The sequence below is a fragment of the Maylandia zebra genome, linkage group LG7 (genome assembly GCF_041146795.1).
Source record: "Maylandia zebra isolate NMK-2024a linkage group LG7, Mzebra_GT3a, whole genome shotgun sequence".
NCBI lineage: Eukaryota > Metazoa > Chordata > Actinopteri > Cichliformes > Cichlidae > Maylandia > Maylandia zebra.
In genome coordinates, this window is record NC_135173.1 from 60005551 (window position 1) to 60028040 (window position 22490).

Genomic DNA, 22490 nt, shown 5'->3' on the forward strand with positions numbered 1-22490 from the left:
CTCCACACTTATACTCCCTCAGCCATTAGTCAATTCTGTCTTCCTTTCTGCCTGCCTGCTAGCTCTGCCCGTCCTGCTCTCCATTCCCGAGCCATCCCAGCCTGTTAGCTCCATCTCCAATGATGCATCTTGTCCTCACCCAACTACTTAAGTTTTCTGATTAAAATCCTGTTTTGAATCATAGCCAAACAGAGTCAGTTTATCTTGCTTTTTATTTCCAGAAATACTTATTCAACATGACACTTATGACTTAAGTAAATATGTTAAAAAACAAACAAACAAACTGGCAGATATGATGAATAACTATAGGACGCATCCTTTTAGCCCTGAAAGCTGCAAAAAAGTATTTAGTCAGCCACCGATTGTGCAAGTTCCCCCACTTAAAATGATGACAGAGGTCAGTAATTTGCACCAGAGGTACACTTCAACTGTGAGAGACAGAATGTGAAAAAAAAATCCATGAATCCACATGGTAGGATTTGTAAAGAATTTATTCGTAAATTAGGGTGGAAAATAAGTATTTGGTCACCTCAAACAAGGAAAATCTCTGGCTCTCACAGACCTGTAACGTCTTCTGTAAGAAGCTTTTCTGTCCCCCACTCGTTACCTGTACGAATGGCACCTGTTTGAACTCATCATCTGTATAAAAGACACCTGTCCACAGCCTCAAACAGTCAGACTCCAAACTCCGCCATGGCCAAGACCAAAGAGCTTTCGAAGGACACCAGGAAAAGTATTGTAGACCTGCACCAGACTGGGAAGAGTGAATCTACAATAGGCAAGCAGCTTGGTGTGAAAAAATCAACTGTGGGAGCAATCATCAGAAAATGGAAGACATACAAGACCACTGATAATCTCCCTCGATCTGGGGCTCCACGCAAGATCTCATCCCGTGGGGTCAAAATGATCATGAGAACGGTGAGCAAAGATCCCAGAACCACACGGGGGGACCTGGTGAATGACCTGCAGAGAGCTGGGACCAAAGTAACAAAGGTCACCATCAGTAACACACTACAACGGCAGGGAATCAAATCCCGCAGTGCCAGACGTGTTCCGCTGCTGAAGCCAGTGCATGTCCAGGCCCGTCTGAAGTTTGCCAGAGAGCACATGGATGATACAGCAGAGGATTGGGAGAATGTCATGTGGTCAGATGAAACCAAAGTAGAACTTTTTGGTATAAACTCAACTCGTCGTGTTTGGAGGAAGAAGAATACTGAGTTGCATCCCAAGAACACCATACCTACTGTGAAGCATGGGGGTGGAAACATCATGCTATGGGGCTGTTTTTCTGCCAAGGGGACAGGACGACTGATCCGTGTTAAGGACAGAATGAATGGGGCCATGTATCGTGAGATTTTGAGCCAAAACCTCCTTCCATCAGTGAGAACTTTGAAGATGAAACGAGGCTGGGTCTTCCAACATGACAATGATCCAAAACACACCGCCCGGGCAACAAAGGAGTGGCTCCGTAAGAAGCATTTGAAAGTCCTGGAGTGGCCTAGCCAGTCTCCAGACCTCAACCCCATAGAAAATCTGTGGCGGGAGTTGAAAGTCCGTGTTGCTCGGCGACAGCCCCAAAACATCACTGCTCTCGAGAAGATCTGCATGGAGGAATGGGCCAAAATACCAGCTACTGTGTGTGCAAACCTGGTAAAGACCTATAGTAAACGTTTGACCTCTGTTATTGCCAACAAAGGTTATGTTACAAAGTATTGAGTTGTATTTTTGTTATTGACCAAATACTTATTTTCCACCCTGATTTACGAATAAATTCTTTACAAATCCTACCATGTGGATTCATGGATTTTTTTTTCACATTCTGTCTCTCACAGTTGAAGTGTACCTCTGGTGCAAATTACTGACCTCTGTCATCATTTTAGGTGGGGGAACTTGCACAATCGGTGGCTGACTAAATACTTGTTTGCCCCACTGTATATGGAAATGTCAATCAGTTAATTCACCTTTTAGTTGGATTTCAATTAAATCTCGATCAGACAGAGGATAAACATTGCTCAGCATCATTCAATAATTTAATGGAATTAATTCATCTTTTTTTTAAACAAGCAAAAAGTGAAACGAGCAAATCTGTCTGTTAACTCAGACTGAACTCAGTGACTGCAGTCATCTGACATTTTATTAGAAGAAGAAGAAACCCATAATATTTGCTCTTTCTTGATTACATGTGTTTAATGTATTTATTATTCTAATAATCATCATTATTATCATTATTATTACACATCAGGTCACCTTATTTAATTATTTAACATAAGTGAAATCAGGAAACAGTTAAAACAGGAACAACTCACATTTTTACATTAAACCAACTTAAAATGATTGACAATGTATTAAGTTTAGCACAACCAGCATTTTTACATTGTTACCCTTATATTGAAACACTAACACAACATTATGTCCAGGCAGCCATGGCTGTTAGAGGTTTCTGGCACAAATTCACCTGCTGCCAATGTGCACAGTAGACAGGATGAAGTTGTTCTTTAGACTTCTTTTAAGATTAGGCTTAAAAGAAGAACTTTCCTTTTTGCTAAAGCATATAGTTAGGGCTGGATCAGGTGACCCTGAACCCCCCCTTAGTAATGCTGCAATAGGTGTATAGAATCGTACTTGTTATTAAGCTCTGTCTCTCTTCCACAGCATGTCTTCTATCCTGTCTTCCTTCTCTCATCCCAACTGGTTGCAGCTGATGGCCCCGCCCCTCCCTGAGCCTGGTTCTGCCGGAGGTTTCTTCCTGTTAAAAGGGAGTTTTTCCTTCCCACTGTCGCCAAAGTGCTTGGTCATAGGGGGCCATTTGATTATTGTTTTTTTTCTTTGTATGCATTATTGTAGGGTCTGCCTTACAATATAAAGTGCCTTGAGGCGACTGTTCTTTAGATTTAGATTTATTTAAATAAAATTGAATTGAATTGAAATGAACTTCAAGTGTTGCTGGAACTCTGATCACAGTTCTTGGTCCCCGACTTTTTCCCACCAGGAGGCTAACCTTTATGGTTTTGAGAGTCTCCTCTGGTGAAACACTTCTGTGATTCTCTCAGTTGGGTCAAGATGACAATAACAATAATACTGTTAAAATGACTCTTGGTTTAATGTTGGTGGGAGGTCAGTATTGTGCGTGTTAGCTGCCCAGCATGACTGCATTCATGTGATATTTTATTAGAAAATGAAACCTATAAGAGTGGGTTTTTGCTCTTTCCTGAGTGCATGTGGTTAATTTATTATTTTATTTAGTTGAATAACCTGTGCAAAGATATTCTGCGCAGTCAATAAATCTCGGGTAAAAAACACAACACATTCATGCTATTTGTGCTAGAAAGACCTCATAAACCTGCACCTGTGTTCTCTGATCCAGCCTATCTACTTTCTTATTCCCTTTTTTTAACACCTTTAAGCTGCGTCTCTATCCCACTCCTTTACACTTCCATTTTTAGATTTCATTGGCTCTGGCTTCTTCTGTTTTTATTGCATCTCTTGTCTTTTTTCACATGCCACTTGGGGATCAAAAGACAGTGTATGTGATTGAGTTACCTACTTCTCATAACAGCTCATTGTCAGCCAGCCACTCACTGCTGACAAGTATCCACTACAAATAAAATGCACATGCTAATTCAGCTCCCCAACTGCAATGTCAAATTATCTTTACATCTCTCATGTAGTACGTGATCCTATTATGATCCCCTTTGTGCCGATACAACTCACGGAGGTGTCTTTGTGCTGAGAGGAGGCGTGATTGCTTTGATAGAACAGTGAATGGGCAGGGGAGATGATGGGTAATAAAATCTTTCTCCAGGAGGAAAATAGAAGTTATAGGTGGAGGGGTGAAATTATGTAAAGGTGAAGTGGAGCATGACCTTGTTATGAAAAACTGCTGTTAAGATGCAAGAGAGGTGTACCACAGAGAGTCTGAGTGTTCACAAGGTGATGGTATACTCAGCTGTAAAGCAAGAAGAAACAGTTGAGGAGAGGCAGCGAATGGTGGTGGTAGAAAAATTAAGGGAAATTCGCATTCCATTTCATTTTCATTACACTTGCCATGTCTTTATTCGAGTCTCGGAACAAAAGGCCAGGTTTATTAGAACCTCATTTCAGAAGCTTTCTGTGTCTAGAGACGTATTTATCAAACAGATCCAATAGACTGTAATGCCCAGTTTACATGTAATCAGTTAAGTGTGTCTAAGATTGGATACAAACAACAGGAGGAATTTTAATGCGTTTGGTTGGTGGAACATTTTGCAGCATTTACTAAGAGGGAGGCAATCTGTGAGGGTCTGATTTTCTGGGAACGATTTCAGCCACAGCTTATGTAACGGACAGCTGTTCTCAGGTGGAGATTATTTATAATAATAGTACTTTAAAAGGGAATACTTTTCCAACATTTCCATCAACATCACATACAAAATGTCTGTTCTTTACTTTCTGAGCAGATCCTGTATTGAAGAAAACCGTGCATATGTAATCAGTACTTATCATTATTCATGAAGTCATACTGCACACATACTGATAGAGAGGCTCGTCATTTGACCAGCAGATTCTTCAAACCCTGAGCAAAGAAATTTGTTCTCCAAGGTAATAAAAAGCAAGGGTGAAGACAGGCATTCTGTTACGCAGGACTGCAGGTAGGGAACCTTCAAAACTCAAACACTTCTTTCCTCTTGGATTACACATTTGTTACATTTCCATATTAGACTAAACGTGTGTGCAAAGGTCCATGCAAGGTCCATGCATTCAGTGGGATCCCACCTCTTTATAAGGCCTCTATTCTACAGACTCTTTGCATGTCGGTTTTGCACTTTGTATTTTGCACGAATGAAAGAAAGAAGGTCTCTTGTTCAGCACAGTGTGCTGTCTCATCTATATACCGTATACAGTTAGAAGCAATCCTGTAAATCTAGTTGTGAATCTACAATGGTCTGACTCCACAGCAGTTTTTACGACTTCATTTTCAGATTAGTTTCCTCAGGAGCTTTTTGTTATTATGTTACAAAGACCCTCTTCTTCAGTATTAGATCGTAAATAACAGGCTTATCACTGATAATCACAACAGTAGGCCCTCTGCTTTTACACAAAGTGTTGATAAGTCTCCATCCTTCCATCCATCCATAATATTTTCACCTGTGAGCACCATGACTGCAGCAGGGGAAAAAGAATTAAAAAAAATGTGCTGAAATGAATGAAAAATGCTCAGTCAGGTTTTTCACTTAATCAAGTGCGCATGTTTTAACTGTTCCTGAAATGAGATCTAAGTATGCTCAGGGTGCTTTCAGCTATTGTGGTCACTCAAAACCTTTTTAATTTACTCAGGCCTAGGGATGGGTATCGAAAACCGGTTCTTGTTGAGAACCGGTTCCCACTGTTTCAATTCCTTGGAATTGTTTCCCATTTTTGCAAACGATTCCCTTATCGATTCCATTCGCCCCGAATGACGTCACCGCGTTGCGGAGCGTCATTTACCTGGCAGGAAACACGGCGCGTAAGTGGCTCAAACGCTCAAAAGTTTGGTTATACTTTACGAGAACGGATGACAACAGGGCAACTTGCAATACTTGCAAAGTAGATATTTCATTTAAGAGAGGAAACACTACGAATATGCAAAAGCATTTGCTCACAAAACACGCGATGACCTTAAATGAATGTCATGTTTTTAATTCCGCTCCGGACTCGTGAATCTCAACCCAGCAGCAGCGGTAACGTTTGCACGTCCTCTCCCGTTAATGCGGCAGGTAAATAATCAACTAACAGTGCATATTGTGTTAGCGTGTTCTGCCTTATTACAAAACCTGCCATTACTGTGCATTTAGGTGACCATGATGAGAGAGACAGACAGAGTCTGGCTGGCTCAGATGCTGGCAGTTCTCGCTGCAGTCTACCGGTAGCGTCTCCTTTCAGGCCAGGATAGACGAATGTCACCGAGCAGTGACTTAAGTTTGTGGTAAAAGGCTGCCGCAGCAGATGCCCCCGATTTTCGGTAAGTGAATGTGTTTAATTGTAGGCAGGGACATTACTGGATATTCTTGTGTAATTGCTACTGAATAATTTATGTTATACTTTGTTATTGCTACAGAAGAATATTTATTTTATTATTTTACATTTACAATTTTTTTTCCTGGGGACCCTGTGACACCCATTGAAGAGCCGTAGGCTGGATCTCTTAAGATCTCACTGTTGGGTTTGTAAGGCCATGTTACTCCTAAATTTCTACCTTGTTCAAAGAGAAGATATAAAAGAAAGTTCTAAGCTATTCAACCTTAGTGTTCTCCTTTTTTAAAAAGAATTGATAAGAGAATCGATAAAGAATCGAATCGTTAAACAGAATCAAAAATGGAATCGGAATCGTGAAAATCTTATCAATACCCATCCCTACTCAGGCCTACAGTCAAAATGTGCATTTGTGTTTGCTTTTGTTTTGTTTTATTTTGCTTTATTATATTTTTGCTGTTTTTACTGTCTTAATACATCATAAACCTACACAGGTTTTTATGTTTTTATCTTCTGTGTTAAGCACATTGACTTTGCAGTTCAAATGCACTATTAAAATAAAATTGCCATTGCATTTTGTAATAGGCTAAACGTGTAGCTAAAGTCAGCATCATTACTGTCATTTTAATCAGCACATCTAAGAAGTAATTGCGTCGTACTTGGATTGTATGCTGTGCATTAATCTTTACCGTTCTTTGGGCTCAACTCCATCTTTCAATGCAGTCAGACAGCCCAACACAACACTATTGTTATCCTGATAGTAGCATTCAAACTATTTCCAAGCTGCTGCTCTACACTGCATCAAAGTTGACTGCACAACCACAATAGCATGTGACAAATTTACCATGACTTAACAAATAAGTAAAAAAAACAGTGGCAGTGCTGTGATTTTAAATTTACATTCTAAATTATCACTCGGAGGAAATTAGGTCATTTATATCTATGTCAGAGAGTTCATCCTGATAGCTGAGAAGAAGGCATCACTGTTACTGTGTTTTGTAATGAGGTCAGTGCTTTTGTGAAGTGCAAGAGAAAAGTAGTTGTGGATGAAAGTTTCAATAAAGCACAGTACACGCCACAAGGTCACAAGTTAAAAATGAAACTCAGGATATCTTCTTTAGTAAACAAACTCCAGGTTTCGTTAAAGCATGTATGTTTTTGTAGGTTGATGTAAATGCAGCGTCCTCATTTGGCCATGATGATGTTTAACCGTCAGTTAAACTATGCACACTTTGAACTGAAGAACTGTTTCATTTCATTTTCAAAAAATGGTTTAATGTGTCTAAATGTTTGTGAACTGAATGTGAGTTTTCACATTTAAAAGAACTGACTGTGGGTGTACACAAACTCCACACAAATACTCGCACATGTTTGGAAGCTCTGACATGGTGAGATGAAGCATGCGCTGCATTACCATGAGGACTGCACTAGAGTGGTTTCCTAGCCTGTGTGTTAGCACAAACACCATTATCTCATAGGAAAAAATGTCCCAGCTGGACACTGTTTACTTTGCTTTGTAAAGCAGGCCACCAAACAGCCAAATGGATCCTGTTATACAAGGTGATTACCAGTAGCTATTTTTATGTTTAATTGCCTCGCAATGTTATACTGGAATCTATTTTTAAAAGACTGCAAAGTAAGTATGCCTTCATAAAATGTTTCTATTATTTTTCAAGTTTAATTTTCCTGTTTCTTACCTTTGCCTGTTACTTCTCTTTATAATTGCACATTGTTAAGCGTTTTAAAAGTGTTTCCTGGAGCTGCATTTAAATTTCAAATCAGGGCTCTAAAACTTCTCCCTCGCATGTGGATAGTCTCTTATATAATAACCTTTTTTTGTGTCAGTGGCCATGACAACGGGACAAGTTAGTCAGGGCCCTCGTGGCTACCTAGCAGCAAATTGAGAGCCATAAGTGGCTCGACTGCTGAGGGCAAGAGCGCATTTGTGATTATTACAAAGGTCACCCTTAAACACAGGAAGGCCCTGTGTTAAACTTCCTGAACTTGGGGTATATGTAAACACAAATGCACGAAACATATGCACTGACACACTTACTTTACTTACATACAGATGTATTTATTAAAGAATAGGTGGAAAAAGATAAGATTTACTGGACTGCCCTGGATCCTAGAGGTGCCTCTTCAAGACATTCAAAGAAGTCCAGTTGCTTTCTTTTCCAGGCTCCTAAAACCTGGAAAGGAAAGCAACTGGACTTCTTTGAATGTCCTGAGAACCTACACAGATATGTAACCAATTCAGGTTGTGTGGCTTTAATCACAGATGAAGCAGACTACTAAATGCAGGTAAAAGGGCCCAGATAGTGACGGTTCACCAAACCATCTTCAACCCCAACATGATGCTAAAATGAAAAATGGAATAAAGGACTAAAGGAAGAGGCAGACAAATATAGAAAGATGCAAAAGGTAGGTGGTGCTGGTTAGTTGAGTCACTACCTTGATTAAGACAACTCAACTAAATCCCAGTTGTCTCTCGACAACATAAAAGTGGCAGCACAAGAGTCTTTGTTTCGGTCTTTTAATTGTCCGCACCTTGTAACAAAGTCATAAAGGCCACGATGCCATGCTAAACCGGGACTGATAACATAGTAAATCTTGTACCTGCGAAATTCCTGTCAACATGTTGGCACGCTCATATATTTTTGCCCCCTAAGCACAGGTCACAGCCTTGTTTTATTAATTCATATTTTCACCATCTTCTTTCAGCTGCTTCCTGAATTATCTACCTCTTCTGTATGTCCTCCTTAATGACATCTATGAATCAAATCTGTTGTCTTCCTCTTTTCTCCTGACAGATTCAACTTCACCATCCATTTTATATTTTTCTATACCTTATCTTGATATCTCCAAACCATCTCAGCCTTTCTTCTTTATCTCAAGCAACTTACCCTGACCTGTCCTGCTGCTATACCTCATTTCTAAAACTGTCCACCCTGGATCACTGTCTACAAAGCTCTTCAGCTCTGTCACCTCCAGGTCTCACTACCATCTTGTAAATCTTCCCTTTCGCTCTTGCTGCTTTCCTTCTGTCACAAACTGTCCTGCCTGCATTCTCTTCTTCACCTCTCTAGTGTACTGCCCATTGCTTTGGATGGTTGAGTGCAGGTTTTTAAGGTAAGTCATACTTTTGATATTTGTTTTTATTGAGTTCAACTTTTACATCAAAGGGCCTTTCCATTGCATCATCAACTGTATAACACTCTGAACTGTTGATCAATTTTGTCAAAATTTTTACAGCTCACAGGTACATGCAATAAATTAATGCATACATTACATGGGGCGCCTCTGTCAGTGCGCCCCAGCGTGGCTGTGGCTACAAGGTAGCTTGCCATCACCAGTGTATGAATGTGTGTGTGAATGGGTGGATGACTGGATGTGTAAAGCGCTTTGGGGTCCTTAGGGACTAGTAAAGCGCTATACAAATACAGGCCATTTACCATTTACATATTAAGTATTAATGTATAAGAATTTCAGAGACATGCTCAGCAGTCATTTTTACTGTTTACTCTTTAAATCTAAGGTCAACCCAGGGACTGAAGCGTTGTCGACACATGCCCGGTGATTGTAATTTATACTTTTAAACTGCATATTTACAGCTTTACACAATGACACAAATAAGTATACATATTCATGTCTCTGTTCATGCTTTTAGTGGTGCATCTGTACAGAACTTAATGGCTCTAACTGGCATAAATTGATTTTTGATATATAAATACACCACATGGAATAGATTTTTCCAGGGGTCATTTGCTGCTTGTTCTAGTGTAAATGTACTGTAACTTTATACCAAAGCCAGTTAAACCCCTCAGCCTGTTTTATAAGCAAGAATCAATGTAGCAAACGACACCATCTAAACAACAGACATATACGAGCACACCTTAGTGAAGGACGTTCTTATGTCTTTGGTTTATATGAGGGAAAATAGGAAAGGGAAAAGTAACTGTGACTACAATAAATCCACATTGCTATAAGAAAGATTGTTTTTGGCTTTTCAGGCATTCATATTTCTCACCCTGTTATCTCTACTTCACTGCAGGCATACATGTGTTGTTTGCGATATGCTATCTTAGCTGGAGTAGTGTGTGACAATGGTGTCAAATATTTGGGTTTCTGTAACGGAAGATGTTGTGATTTATGACTGAATCCGAATACGGCTTGTAAAGAAGATCGTTTTTTCTATGAGTCACTGATTGTTATCACAAACAAAATCCTACTGAATATGCTGCATGTGTCTTGCACTCCTGATATGCCTGCTATTGTCTCTGTGGGTGTTAGATGTTATAAGATAATGTATGACTCTATTTGTTCTTCTGGAGAATACTCGGTGCCCATAAATTATTCGGTTCCAGACAACAAAACACACACATTTTCTGGGAAATAATTCACAAGTTCACACCCATGAGAGAGACATACAGAGCAGGGCTATTTTTAGAGAGCTCTGGCCATGCATAAGCGCTGTCCACTAGTAATTGCATCATATAGGTATGTCATCAGGAACAGAGTAGTGCGGTGTAAGGACGGTATTGCAGCAGAAAGCGATGCTCGGCCCAAGGCTGTGTGCTGCAGTGTAGAGGACAACGTTAAAGTGTTTAGTCTACTCACTGCACTGGTGGTGCCATCTGTGTCTGTTAGCCTCTGGTGCAGGTCAAACCAGACCGTCTGCAAGGAGAAGCACAACAACAGCAGCAGCAACATGTCAATCTACAAGACCAACGACAGCAACTACTACTACTACTACTACAACTTGAAGCACACATTAGCAGCTCACAATGAGGATTTTCTGGACATGCTGCAGAGACAGGCACAGAAGGAGGACATGTATTTTACAGATTAAGATAGGGAACGAGGAGGAATTGGAGAGAATCACTGAGAGAAGCAGACATGAAAGATGTAAACATGGAAGACAGAAATCCCCAATCCTGTTGAACATCACGGGGAAGAAGATAGACGTGAAAGCATTTAGGGGAGTTGTTGTTTCTTCTTTTAAAAAGTTACTAACCTTCTAGTTCCTTAGTTACAAAGTCTTGCACGGTTCTTTTTCTTTTTTTTACATTTTACACATAAGGAAACAAAAGACGATCTCTCACTTCTAGCTCTCTGACACTAGACAGTCTCTAAAAAAAAGCCTGAAAGCAGAGTTTAGTTTCTGACCAAACACTTTTAGGGACGTCCTGTGGCTTCCTGTGCCAGAGACTACTGAGCCTGAAATAGGACAAAAAAGGGTTACCAGTCAAAAAGTCAACACCCCCTGAGCAGTTGAATATTCAAGAAGAAGAAATGCAAACAAAGAGCAGAATGTGTTTTACAGTGTAGCGCTAGCAAGAACTGGTAATAATCCCCTAGGCCCTCAGCTATCTTTTAAAATTTCCACCTGAACGACATCCCCAACTGGAGCGACTATAAAGCCAAAATGAACATCCTTGAGCTCTATGGATGAGAGATACTTGGGAGAGCCTCAGTTCACACCAGCAAGCCAAAATATCTGTACAACTCGGGCAAAAAATAGTTTTTCGTTTAAATTTCTACCCAATCACGACTGTGAATCAGAAAATACATAACCTCGTAGCAATGAGCCAGTAAACTTTTTCTCATCCTGTGCATTTTACAAAGGCCAAAAAACAATCAGACCATACTTTAGATAATGGGCATTGCTCTTACGAGACAGCCATGCTTCAGGGGACGGGTTTAGCAAAAGGTCAATTAAGTGAAAGGCACGATTAAATTAAGTTCAAATATATCCTTCAGGCAAGACAGGAGCAAAGCCAGGTGGCACAATAGTATAGTGACTGTGTACAACGATGGCACAACATTGATTTTCAGTTTTCCCCTCCACTTTCACTGCCTGTGAGCAAGCGTTATATAAACCCGCTCTAATAAATCACAGTAAGCGCTGCAGGTGTCTGTCACCAAGGTGACTGATGACTAGCACTGTTTGAATAGTGTCTGTGGAGCTCCGAGGGCAACTGAGACTTTTACCAAACTCAGCAGGATCACGGCGTCCGGCACAGTGGGCAGGTGACACGCAGACACTCACACATACCAAATCCTAGGATGAATGATTTAAACCTAATGTGACACAGTATGGTCACAGCTGGACTGAAATGAAAGGTGCCGTGCGTTGTTGGCTGTTCAGTACATAAAAGACTCACTGCCTGCTATTTTCCTTACTGCACATGCTACACTGAAAGACATTTTTGTGAAACAGCTTTGTTTACCCATTGCTGTTTTCTTAAAAGTGCTTTACAAAGCAGCAGTACTAATGGCATGCATTCCATTAAACCTGCATTAACATTTGTTTTCAGCAATGCAAGCTCACTAACAAGCTCTTCTCACAATGCTAATGTGTTACTGCCTCACAAAAACGATATAGCTAACATGTTAGCATTCACTTGAGTTGTGAGTCTGCCTGCTTAGCAAATTAAGGTCGAATATTCAGCCCTCTGTTTATCCTCACTAATGTTCTGTTTGAACTGCACTACATTTTGTCAGATAAGATTAGTTTAGGCATTTACAAATCAAATCAGCTGCTTTCTTTTACACCCTGCATCACTTGGAAGATGTTTCCAGTAAAAAACTGCCAAAACATGATCTAAAAAAGGTTTAAATAATATTAACTTTTTTATGTTCTTAAGAAAGATAGGAAAGATGCTCAATCAGCCAGGTAGGGAAATCCCAGGAAGTTTCGTCACTCATCCATCAGGTTTAGGTGACTGGAGGTTTCCTTAAAATTTGCATAGAGAGCAAAATTAGCACCACTGACCAACTGACCAGCTCTGTTTCGTGATCATTAGTATGCAAACTGTTATGACCATTGATCAGTGGCCATGAGAATCATTCATAGAGAGTTGGGGAATGGCAGCAACCACAGCATTGTAAGATGGCGAAAGATATGAAACCTGCAGTTAGCTGAGACTGAAGAAGTCATCTTTGAGGAGTGAAGAAAAGTTTCTCCAACTGATTCCATCAGCTCAGTTGTCTGCTTGGGCTTCTATTGGTCATTTGCATGCCGTTGCTTCTATCAGGGAAACAGGAGAGGGTAAATTCTGACATACTTTCTTATTGGCGAAGTCTTGCAGTAATGCATCTGAGATAGTTCAATAATAGATTCATATTTTGTAATATATCTATATTTTTGCTAAAGCACTTTCTGGATGGATGCAAAATGCATTTTGTTGCCTTGTACTTGTGACATGTGCAATGATAATAAAGTTAAATTCCATTCTATTCTATTCTAAATCTTGTCCCAGATGAACACCGATAAGCCTTCACTCATGCATGTGATCCTTTGTTGCTACAAAACTACTGATCTTCAAGTTGGATAGGAAAAACACAAAAGTACAAATTTTAAGCTAAATGCATTTCCCCAAAATATACTTAAGATAAGATATAATTACCTTTATGTTTTAGTACGCAGGGGAAATCAAGATTCAGAGTATATATTTGATTGTAATTGAAACAAAGTTGTTTTAGTGGAAATATTGTAAACAGATTCACTGTCTTAATTAGCAAAATGTTTGCAGCACTGGTTACCTTTTACATGTCTTGCAGTTAATGAGCAATGTCAACTGACATCTAGAGTCACGTTTGTGTTAAGTCAGGGTATGATTTCCATTCTTTTCTTTGCCCATATTGCACACAGTCAAAGAAAATTTGGTTATCTGTGGTATATATATGTTCACATATATATGGTATATATGTGGACAACCACACCTTTTAGTCTTTCAATTCAGGTGATTTCAGTCCTGTTGTTACAGGTGTAAATAAATCAAGCACCTAGCTATGCAGTTTGACTTTACAAACATTTATGAAAAATTGAGTTGTCGTAAAAAGGTCGCTGAATTTGAGTGTGGTATTGTATTAGGATGAAGAAATTTCATCCTTCCCATATATTCCACGGTCAACTGCAAGTTGTACTAATGCATTTCGGAATGCCAACAACTCAAGTAAAATTCCAGAGTGCATAGGAGCTTCATGGCATTGGTGTCCTTGTCTGTGCAGCTCCTGCAGGTGTAAGCCGTAATTGGTCCAGTACTTTTATCCACATAGTGTATATGTCTGCATCTCAACATGCAAACTGAATGCGATGTGTCCCAAATGTGGAAAATTTTGAAGATGTTAAAAATTTTGAAGATGTTGCAGATTATAAGACAGAACTGTAATAGTTTACTATTTTTTCACATTCAACTTGACAGTAATTTTAAAAAATAGTTAAAAAGTGAGCATAAGCATTGCCATTTATGTGGCTATAATCAAGTTATCAAACACAACATCACATACTTTTGCTGATAAAAGGAGAGATTGCATATGAGCCTCTACAATGAAAGCTCATTATCCTAAGAGGGATGTTTTCAAGGGAAGCAAAATTTCCTGGTCTGTGGTGCACGGAGACTAATAAATGATGATATTTTGTAAGTAAGGAAAAAGGATGACAGTAGGAGAATGTGAAACTAAGACTGAGCAACAGAGGCTCCATGATTTTGCCACTTTAAGGAGGGTTTGTAGGTAACAGGATTTCCTGTGATATCCAGGCAAAGGGGCCAAAGTAAGACACTATTTTCATCTCACCATGTACAGCATCACTCAGTGTGTAGCTGGCTTATTATTCATTGAGTAAACAATTCATGATTCACTCCGACGCAGTGTGATAATATCTTCTCCTTCCAGACACCTGCACAGTCTTAATACTAAAACTTGTGCAGGTAATACTCAACAAAACAGAGAGGCAAAGACACATATAAGACACCTCCACAAAGCTTTTGTTTTGATCCAGTATGATTTCTGCAGTATTCTGTACAGCCCTCTGTAAATTTAATCCAGCAGAAAATGCCTATTCATGTGCTTTTCTATAGCTCTCATTATTCTGAAAGCTCATTTTCCAACAGAAAAGTTTGGTGACCTATTTTCTTTTTCACGTGCAGCGGATTTCTGCTGTTCCCTGTTGTTGGTCCAAGTGTAATTATACGAGTAATTTGTCTTCTTTTCTATTCTGAAATCAAAATTTTATCAAGGTGGAAAATTGATTTCAGCAAAACCTCCAAAATAAAAGGCATCACACTGAATTGAAAACAGATACGCAAATTATTTTAGATTTCTAAGTAAATGAAATTTACGCAGTACTAGTATTGCTTGGAAACTTCTAGTTACTTCTAGTTACCCCAATTTGTGATCATTTCAGATCTCATTTGTCATCCTAATCATGCGACATCCAACACCAGTGAAGAAAGGATAAAGAAAAGAGAGAGAAGAGCAAAGATGTACCAAAAACACTGAACAAAGACAGCGGTGCCACATCTGCTGTCTGGAAGTCTTTGGCTGTTATCTTCTAGCATTAATGTGGCATTATGTCCACCTGTTAAGTAGAGACTCTGAGGCCTTGTCCCAGTGTTTAAGTTTTGTTCACAGAGCCTTCAGTCGATTATTTATTATTTTTCGTGTGTGGTTTTATTTAATTTATGTTTTATTTCTTTTGCATGGTGACACTAAAGTGTTTTATATTTGATAGTAAAACTGACCACTATGAATATAATGCATAAAAATAATGCAACATACCATTAAACCGCCTGAATCTTATAAAATTCCATGTTATACTGTCCAGCACACCATGTACAGATTGTGCAGAGACAAACATAAAAGTCAGATGTGTGGCTTTACAGAGGTTTATATTTCTTGACCTGAAGCAAAACACTTCAGGTTTTCTTATCACAGACAGTTTTCCTATCAGAGAGCCTCAGAGAAGGATCAAGGCAGAAGCTTTTACCCCTTCTTGAGCCTGAGCTACATGTCAGTAGACTGCAGCTTTATAATTCCTGTGCATTTCTGAGTAGAATGATCTTTAGATTTAATTCTCAATAAGAAAGTGAATTAGTCTATCTTTTTAAAAACGTTGACTATATCATTAAAGACCTGGCCAGTGACTCTGTAACCATCCACTTTATCTGCTGTGACGTAGAAATGGTGGTGTGCTGCCACATGAAGCACCATTTTTGATAGCTGCACACACAACAAGACAACAATATGTAATCCTATATAACATGAAGACAACAAGCACTTACATTTAAACCTACTTTTCAGTTTACACATGCCTTGTTCCCCCTGGTAACTTGTTTTCATAGAGAAAGAGCTGATAAATGAATGCTCTGTCACTCTCCTTTCTACCTCTCTTTTCAGAAATTTTAAGCTTCAATTCAACGTTCCCTCAAGTAAAAGTAAAATGCATGAATTATTCCTGACTTTATCGCCATCTAAAGGGGTAAAAAAGAAACTTGTCTGTTTGTAGTAGTCGACATTGGAAAGATTTTCTTTGTGCCACAGACTTCTGGAAAGTAGACTAATTGAGTCTCTGGAGGATTTATGGTTGCAGGTGATTATTGAACAGTTCTTTGGTAAGAAACATTTCAGCCATTGCTGCCAAAACTGAGTAAATAGTTGGACGTATATTAAATTAGAGTAAGAGGTTAAAGGCTTCAGGTTGTTTCTAAAGCGGTATTATGAGTGATGATGTAACTCTGCTCACACGAGCATTTTGTTTCCTTCTTCCAATCCTTTTTTCCTAATGTGATTCCCCTCTATCCTTCCTCATCTTGCTACTCCTCCTCCCCCACAGCGGTGCATAGTCTTTAGGTATTCTTTAGCTCTTTCTGCTGTAGTCGCTCACTCTCCTAAAGACAGCTGAGTCTGCTGGGGCTCCATTAGCTGCAACATGTTCAGTACTGAATAAGATGCAGGCAATGCAGAGGAACGGAGGGACAAAGACAGCGAGGGGGGGGGGGGGGGGAGCGAAGGCAAATGAAAGATGCAAGAATGACAGAAGGGAGGAAGGAAGATGATGAAGAGGCATCTTTGACTAGAGAGTTGCCACACTTTAGAAGAAGTGAAGAAAAAATATGCACTGTGATAGTTTCTTACTTTCTTCAATTTCTTTCACTTGATGTAAATCAGCTACTCACTCCCCACTCCCACCTGCTTATTAGCCCCCACTGACTATCATTCCCCCCCCCTCCTGCAACACTTTCCTCTCTTTTGTCCTCCGCCGACCTTCAGCGTGCTGCTCTGGTGTACGCAATTTGGCCAATGTAACATATCAAACTAACAAATCCTCCATATGCTGACAAGCTTGGTCAGAGAAAAAGTTATAATGAGGACAGAGATCACTGACTTTCAGTCGTTTGTGTCTGATAGAAGAGCTCTAGTGTCGAAAGGATGACTGGTGCTTTAAAAGAACTGACAGCAGTGCAGCTCAATTCTCACAGTCTGTTCATCTGTTTTAAGGTTGAACTCAGTTCTTATCAGAGGTTGTGTTATTCACTCTGTAAAGAAGGCCTTAAAACAAAGTATTTCCTGTATGTACAGTTTGATTCTTTATTTCACTGAAATTTGACATTAGATCAGAACTTTCTAAACATTCACAATCAGAAAACCGTACTAATCACAGAGGAAAGTATGTGGCCAAAGTTGCTCCCAGAGTTACAAAATCGAACAAAAATCTAACAAATAGCTCTAGTTATAAATATCCCAGTGTATTACACAAATTAAATATATATGGTTGACAATTCAATCTATATTGATGAATATTCATATGAAAAAAAATCCACCTGGTCTTGTTTAAAGATCAGATAAATAAAATCAGAGGTACTGATGCGATAAAGCTGAGGATGAATGTCTGTATTAATCACTTTGTGGGTTAGTGATAAAGTCTGAGAGAAAGAGGTAAAACTTACTTTCCTAAAGTAAAGCTTTGAATATTAGGCTTTAGGGAAGCTGATGCTGGATTTGCATTGCCAGCAAAACCCCAAGAAAGACCATAAAGATCCGTATATAGACTTAAAGTGGCTCTAAACCCATAGGAGAGGTTATGAGATGATAAACTGAACTCTTATAGAATGTTTACAATTATTTAAATCATACAGGTTTCATGTCAGAAATATGTAACAATTGGCTAATTTACATTAAAGCTTCAAAAATCCAAGATAAGCCACTGGAAGCTAAAACAAAAGGTTGGGTGCTTTTTAAGGAGGTGATGTAGTTTAAACTTTGTAAACTGAAAGAACTGAATTGAAATAACAATAGAGCACCAAAGGGAGGAGGAGAATCCCAATGGAAGATGCAGACAGCGATGCATTTTTTACTGAGAAGTGCAGGCAGCTGAGGTCTGGTTTAGTGGATGTGTGTGAAGTGTGCCAGGTTCACAGATATGTGCTCACATTACTGCACACACTGCTTTTATTTTATAGCTTCAGATCTATGAAATACCATAAAATGCAGAAATTAACATGCCAGATGTAATAACCATCCATCCATTTTCTTCATCTCAGCCGAAGTTGGGTTGGATTGGCAGCAGGCTAAACAGGGTATTCCTGACATACTTCTCCCCAGCAACATTTTCCACTTACTCTGGGGGTAACCTGAGGCATTCCCTGTCCAGATAAGATATACTATTTCTCTAGTGGATTCTGGGTCTACCCTAGGGTCTCCCCCCAGTTGGGCATGCCCAGAAAACCTCAGAAGGGAGATTCCCAGGAGGAATCCTGATCAGATGCCTACTCTATCCGATTAAAGCAGTAGCTCTACTCTGAGCTCCCTCTGAATGTCCAAACTCCTCACCTTATCTCTGAGGCTGAGCCAAGCCACCCATTAGAGAAAAGTCACTTCAGCTGCTTGCACTCACATCATTGGGGATTTCTTTCTTAGTTATTAAAACATATTAATGTGGGTGTGTCTGTGTTCCTCACCTTATTCTCCAGTCGTCCGATGAGTTCAGCTAGACGGTTGATCTGCGCCTCCAGACCTTCTTTCCTCACCTCCACTGCACCTGCAGCACACAGACGTACAGATTCAGAATCTAAAGACACTGAATTAAGTAATAATATATCAAAAATATTTGCATCATTTTCTTTGCGGTTTGCGATCAGATATGGTGCATCTAGTAACATTCATTCAAATGCATCTTATGCGTAATGAAATCAGTGCACTGTCGGCCTATTTCTTTTATAGCTACAGTATCACACCATATCAGTTACATATGGTGTGAACTCATTTACAGTATGCTCAGTAATGTAATAGTTTTTTAGAGCAGAGGAGGTGTCAGGGATATATCGTACTGTGATTTCTGATCTTCTTGTACAGAAAAAGTCTCGGGGCCTTTGCTGATATTTTTCACAATTATTTCAGATCATTAAAGAAATTTTAATATTGGACATAAAACAGCTATCCAAACCTATGTGGCTCTGTGTGAAAAAAGCAATTGCCCCCTAAGCTAATAACTGGTTGTGCAACTATTGGCAACAGGAACTGCAATCAAGATAACTGGTAATGAATCTTTCACATTGCTCTGGGGTAATTGTTTTAATTCAGCAACATTTGAGGGTTTCTGAGCACGAACAACCCTTTTTAAGGTCATGCCATAGCATCCTAATGTGATCTGAGTCTGGATGTTGATTAGGCCACTTCAAAATCTTAAATTATTATTATTTTTTAGCTGTTCAGACGTGACTTGCTTGTTTCTTTCTCATCACTGACCTTCTGCATAACTCAAGTGTGCTTGATAGTGATGTGCGGATCGATCCTGAAATATCGATTCCTCCGATACCAATCATTGATGTTCTAGAATCGATTCTCACATAAAAATATCGATATTTTAGTAATTTAGAGTAAATTTGTAGTTTGTTATTAACAGGAACACAGTGGAAAGAAACTATAACATTCGGATTGTCTACATTCAAAGGAACTATTTCCTCTTCCGCCTTTCATAGTCATGTGCGAAATACGGCTGTATAAATGTCTCGTAGCCCCTTGGCGTGCGCACTCACAACAATGGCTGAGCGTAATCGGAGTCATGTGCGGTCTGATTTTACCTACACAAACAGCTGAGACGTGGTTTGCGATACGTGTGGCAAAAAAGTGCTCCAAGAGTGAGGTGTTGTGGCCATACTAGGGCTGTTGGGGGGGGGGAATACATTTTACAGGGTTTTTTTATTGGATAAAATACGTTAAATGTCACCGTTATTATTGGCCGGCCCAGAAACAGCAGGGGTGTCCAAATTCAGAGGCTGGTTCCACCTGAGGACCCGGCCTTCGCGGTCTAAAGAAAGCCGGGTAGTACGTCACGAGTTCCCTCGGTGGAGTGAAACTCTGCTGTCTGCTCCTTGCTATCTAAAATATAACCGGGCACTGATGTAAAACTCTTCTGTTTAATCATTTTCTGTTTGACGTTTATTCAGCTGTGTGAAAACCCCGGAGTAACCCTCCGGAGGGATTAATAAAGTTACCTTTAATTTAATCTAATCGAATAACTTTAATCTCAGCCAAACCGATTTACTTACGAACAAATAAAACACTGAAAAAGCCAAACAATAACATTTTTAAGTTATCAAAGTGACTTAAATATCATGTTTAACCCGAATAGTGAAAGACCGCAGGGGTTTGAAGACGATGTGTCAGTCGGCTCAGATATTTGAAGTTTACACAGCTACATTCTTACCTGAAAATATATTAAAAGTTTTTTTTGCAACCCAGAAAGAGAAATAAGAGCAATATTAAAACTAAGTAGCTGCCACCATTGTTGGAAACTGGAATTGGCTGGGCCGCGCTATGAATTCTGCGAAATGGTTTTTCAATTTTATTGTCTGGGTGGAAAATCGGGAGAAATTCAGGAGACTGGTGGCTCCGGGAGATTTTCGGGAGAAATTCGGGAAAAATCGGGAGGGTTGGCATGTATGGTTGTGGCAACATCACTAACCTTGTCAAACACCTCAGAGTAAATCATATCACAGAATATGACGAGCGTATGTTGAGACGAACTGAAGAGGAGGACAGGGACAGGTGCTGCTAGTGCGAGACAGACGTCTCTCACGGAGTCCTTTAGTGCTGCAGCCAGGCAACATGCTCAAATAGCACACAACTTCAGTTTTTTTTATTTCTATGTGATGAACTCTGCATTATTAAGTGATAAGAACAAGTAATCTGATGTCCTGTAATCATTATGATGCTATAATTTGAGATACAATAAACAAAATAAGGTTTTGTACAAAGTATCGGTATCGGATCAGTATCGTTGATACCACCCTGAATATTACTTGGTATCGGATCGGAAAGAAAATCAGTGGTATTGCACATCACTAGTGCTTGAGCAAAAACTATTTTACTTGAAGATCATCGAGATTTTTTTTTGGCAACGAGCCTTTGTGTTCTTTCGGTCAATGGTGAGTTTCTCCTTGGAATTCTGTTCTGGGTTCTTCTGTGTCCTTCTGGATGACCTGTTGATACAATGTTGAAGTAATTTTGGTCGGCCGGCCACTCGTGGGAAGGTTCAGAATCAGAATCAGAAAGGGTTTTATTGCCAAATGTTGAGCAGGTTTACAACATTAGGAAATTGCTGCGGTGCTTCAGTGCAAACATACTGTCATAAATTACGCTTAAATAGACATGAAAAAATAAAAATAAGAATAAGAATTAAAGTGCTACGTAGAAAGATATATACATGAGTGCAGGTGGTGATCAGTGCCAAACATGGAATGATGCAGTGAACACAGCGTAGGGTCATGTGTTAGTGGTGGGAACAGTCATACGGTTATTGTTCATGTGTCCAACAGCAGAGGGGAAGAAACTGTTCTTATGGTGAGAGGTTCTGGTACGAATGGACCGGAGCCTCCTGCCTGAGGGGAGCAGGTCAAACAGACTGTGTCCAGGGTGAGAAGGGTCAGCTGTGATCCGAGCTGCACGCCCCAGTGTCCTGGAGGTGTACAGGTCCTGCAGAGATGGGAGTCTTCACCATTATTCCAAGTTTTCTCAGTTACTAGAAAATGAAAAAGCCTTAGAAATTGCTCTGTAACTATTTCCAGACTGATAGCTATCAATGACTTCTCATCTGTTTCTTTAGATTGTCAGATCAAGTGCAGACCCAAATACTGGGTCTGCAACCCAGTATTTGTGTTTCAGGTCCTGGATTAATATTCTTTGATTTAGTGTTATCGTGTTCCCCCTAGTCGTCTCCACGTGTTATACGCTTCGTTTCTAGTCTTTAGATTTCTGTCACGGTGCCTTCCCTGTGTTCTACATTTAGTTACTCTTGTCTCAATGGTTCATGGTCTCTCTGTTCCCCTAGTCAGTCATGTCTCCATGTCACAGTGTCAAGTCTGTGTCTTTGTGACGGTCTCATGTTTCCTGTTTTATTTTGATAGTTCCTTTTCCCGTGTTCAGTGTATTCAGTTTTGCTTCCTCTTTGTCTCATTATGTTTGATTAGTCCCAGCTGTGTTTCTCTCCTGTTTCCCATTCTCTTGTTACTCCCTTGTATATTGAGGCCTGTGTTTTCTTCTGTCTGTTGTTGTGTCATGCACCCTCTCTGTGTGTGTTTCCTTCATGATCCCGGTATTTCCTAGTTCTCTGTTCACAGTTTAGTTCCCCATTTTCTTAGTTTCTTAGGTTTTTGGTTTGAGTTTCATGTTTCATGTTTCTAGTTTCTTGTTTTTGGTTTTGTTTTCTGTATTAG

The 22490-nt window shown here is 39.7% G+C and overlaps 1 protein-coding gene across 2 annotated transcripts in view; it reads right to left on the reverse strand.

The window, feature by feature from the left end:
• Nucleotides 1-22490, reverse strand: part of necab2 (N-terminal EF-hand calcium binding protein 2) — a 151906-nt gene that overhangs the window by 35941 nt on the left and 93475 nt on the right. Inside the window, exons 8-9 of one of the 2 annotated variants that reach the window (XM_014410961.3) lie at nt 18735-18814; nt 10609-10665 (exon numbers count right to left, since the gene is read on the reverse strand). In XM_014410961.3, coding sequence (XP_014266447.1) covers nt 10609-10665; nt 18735-18814 — 137 coding nt within the window. The remainder of the gene's footprint in view (nt 1-10608; nt 10666-18734; nt 18815-22490) is intronic. The other variant, XM_076886816.1, reaches the window with a different exon arrangement.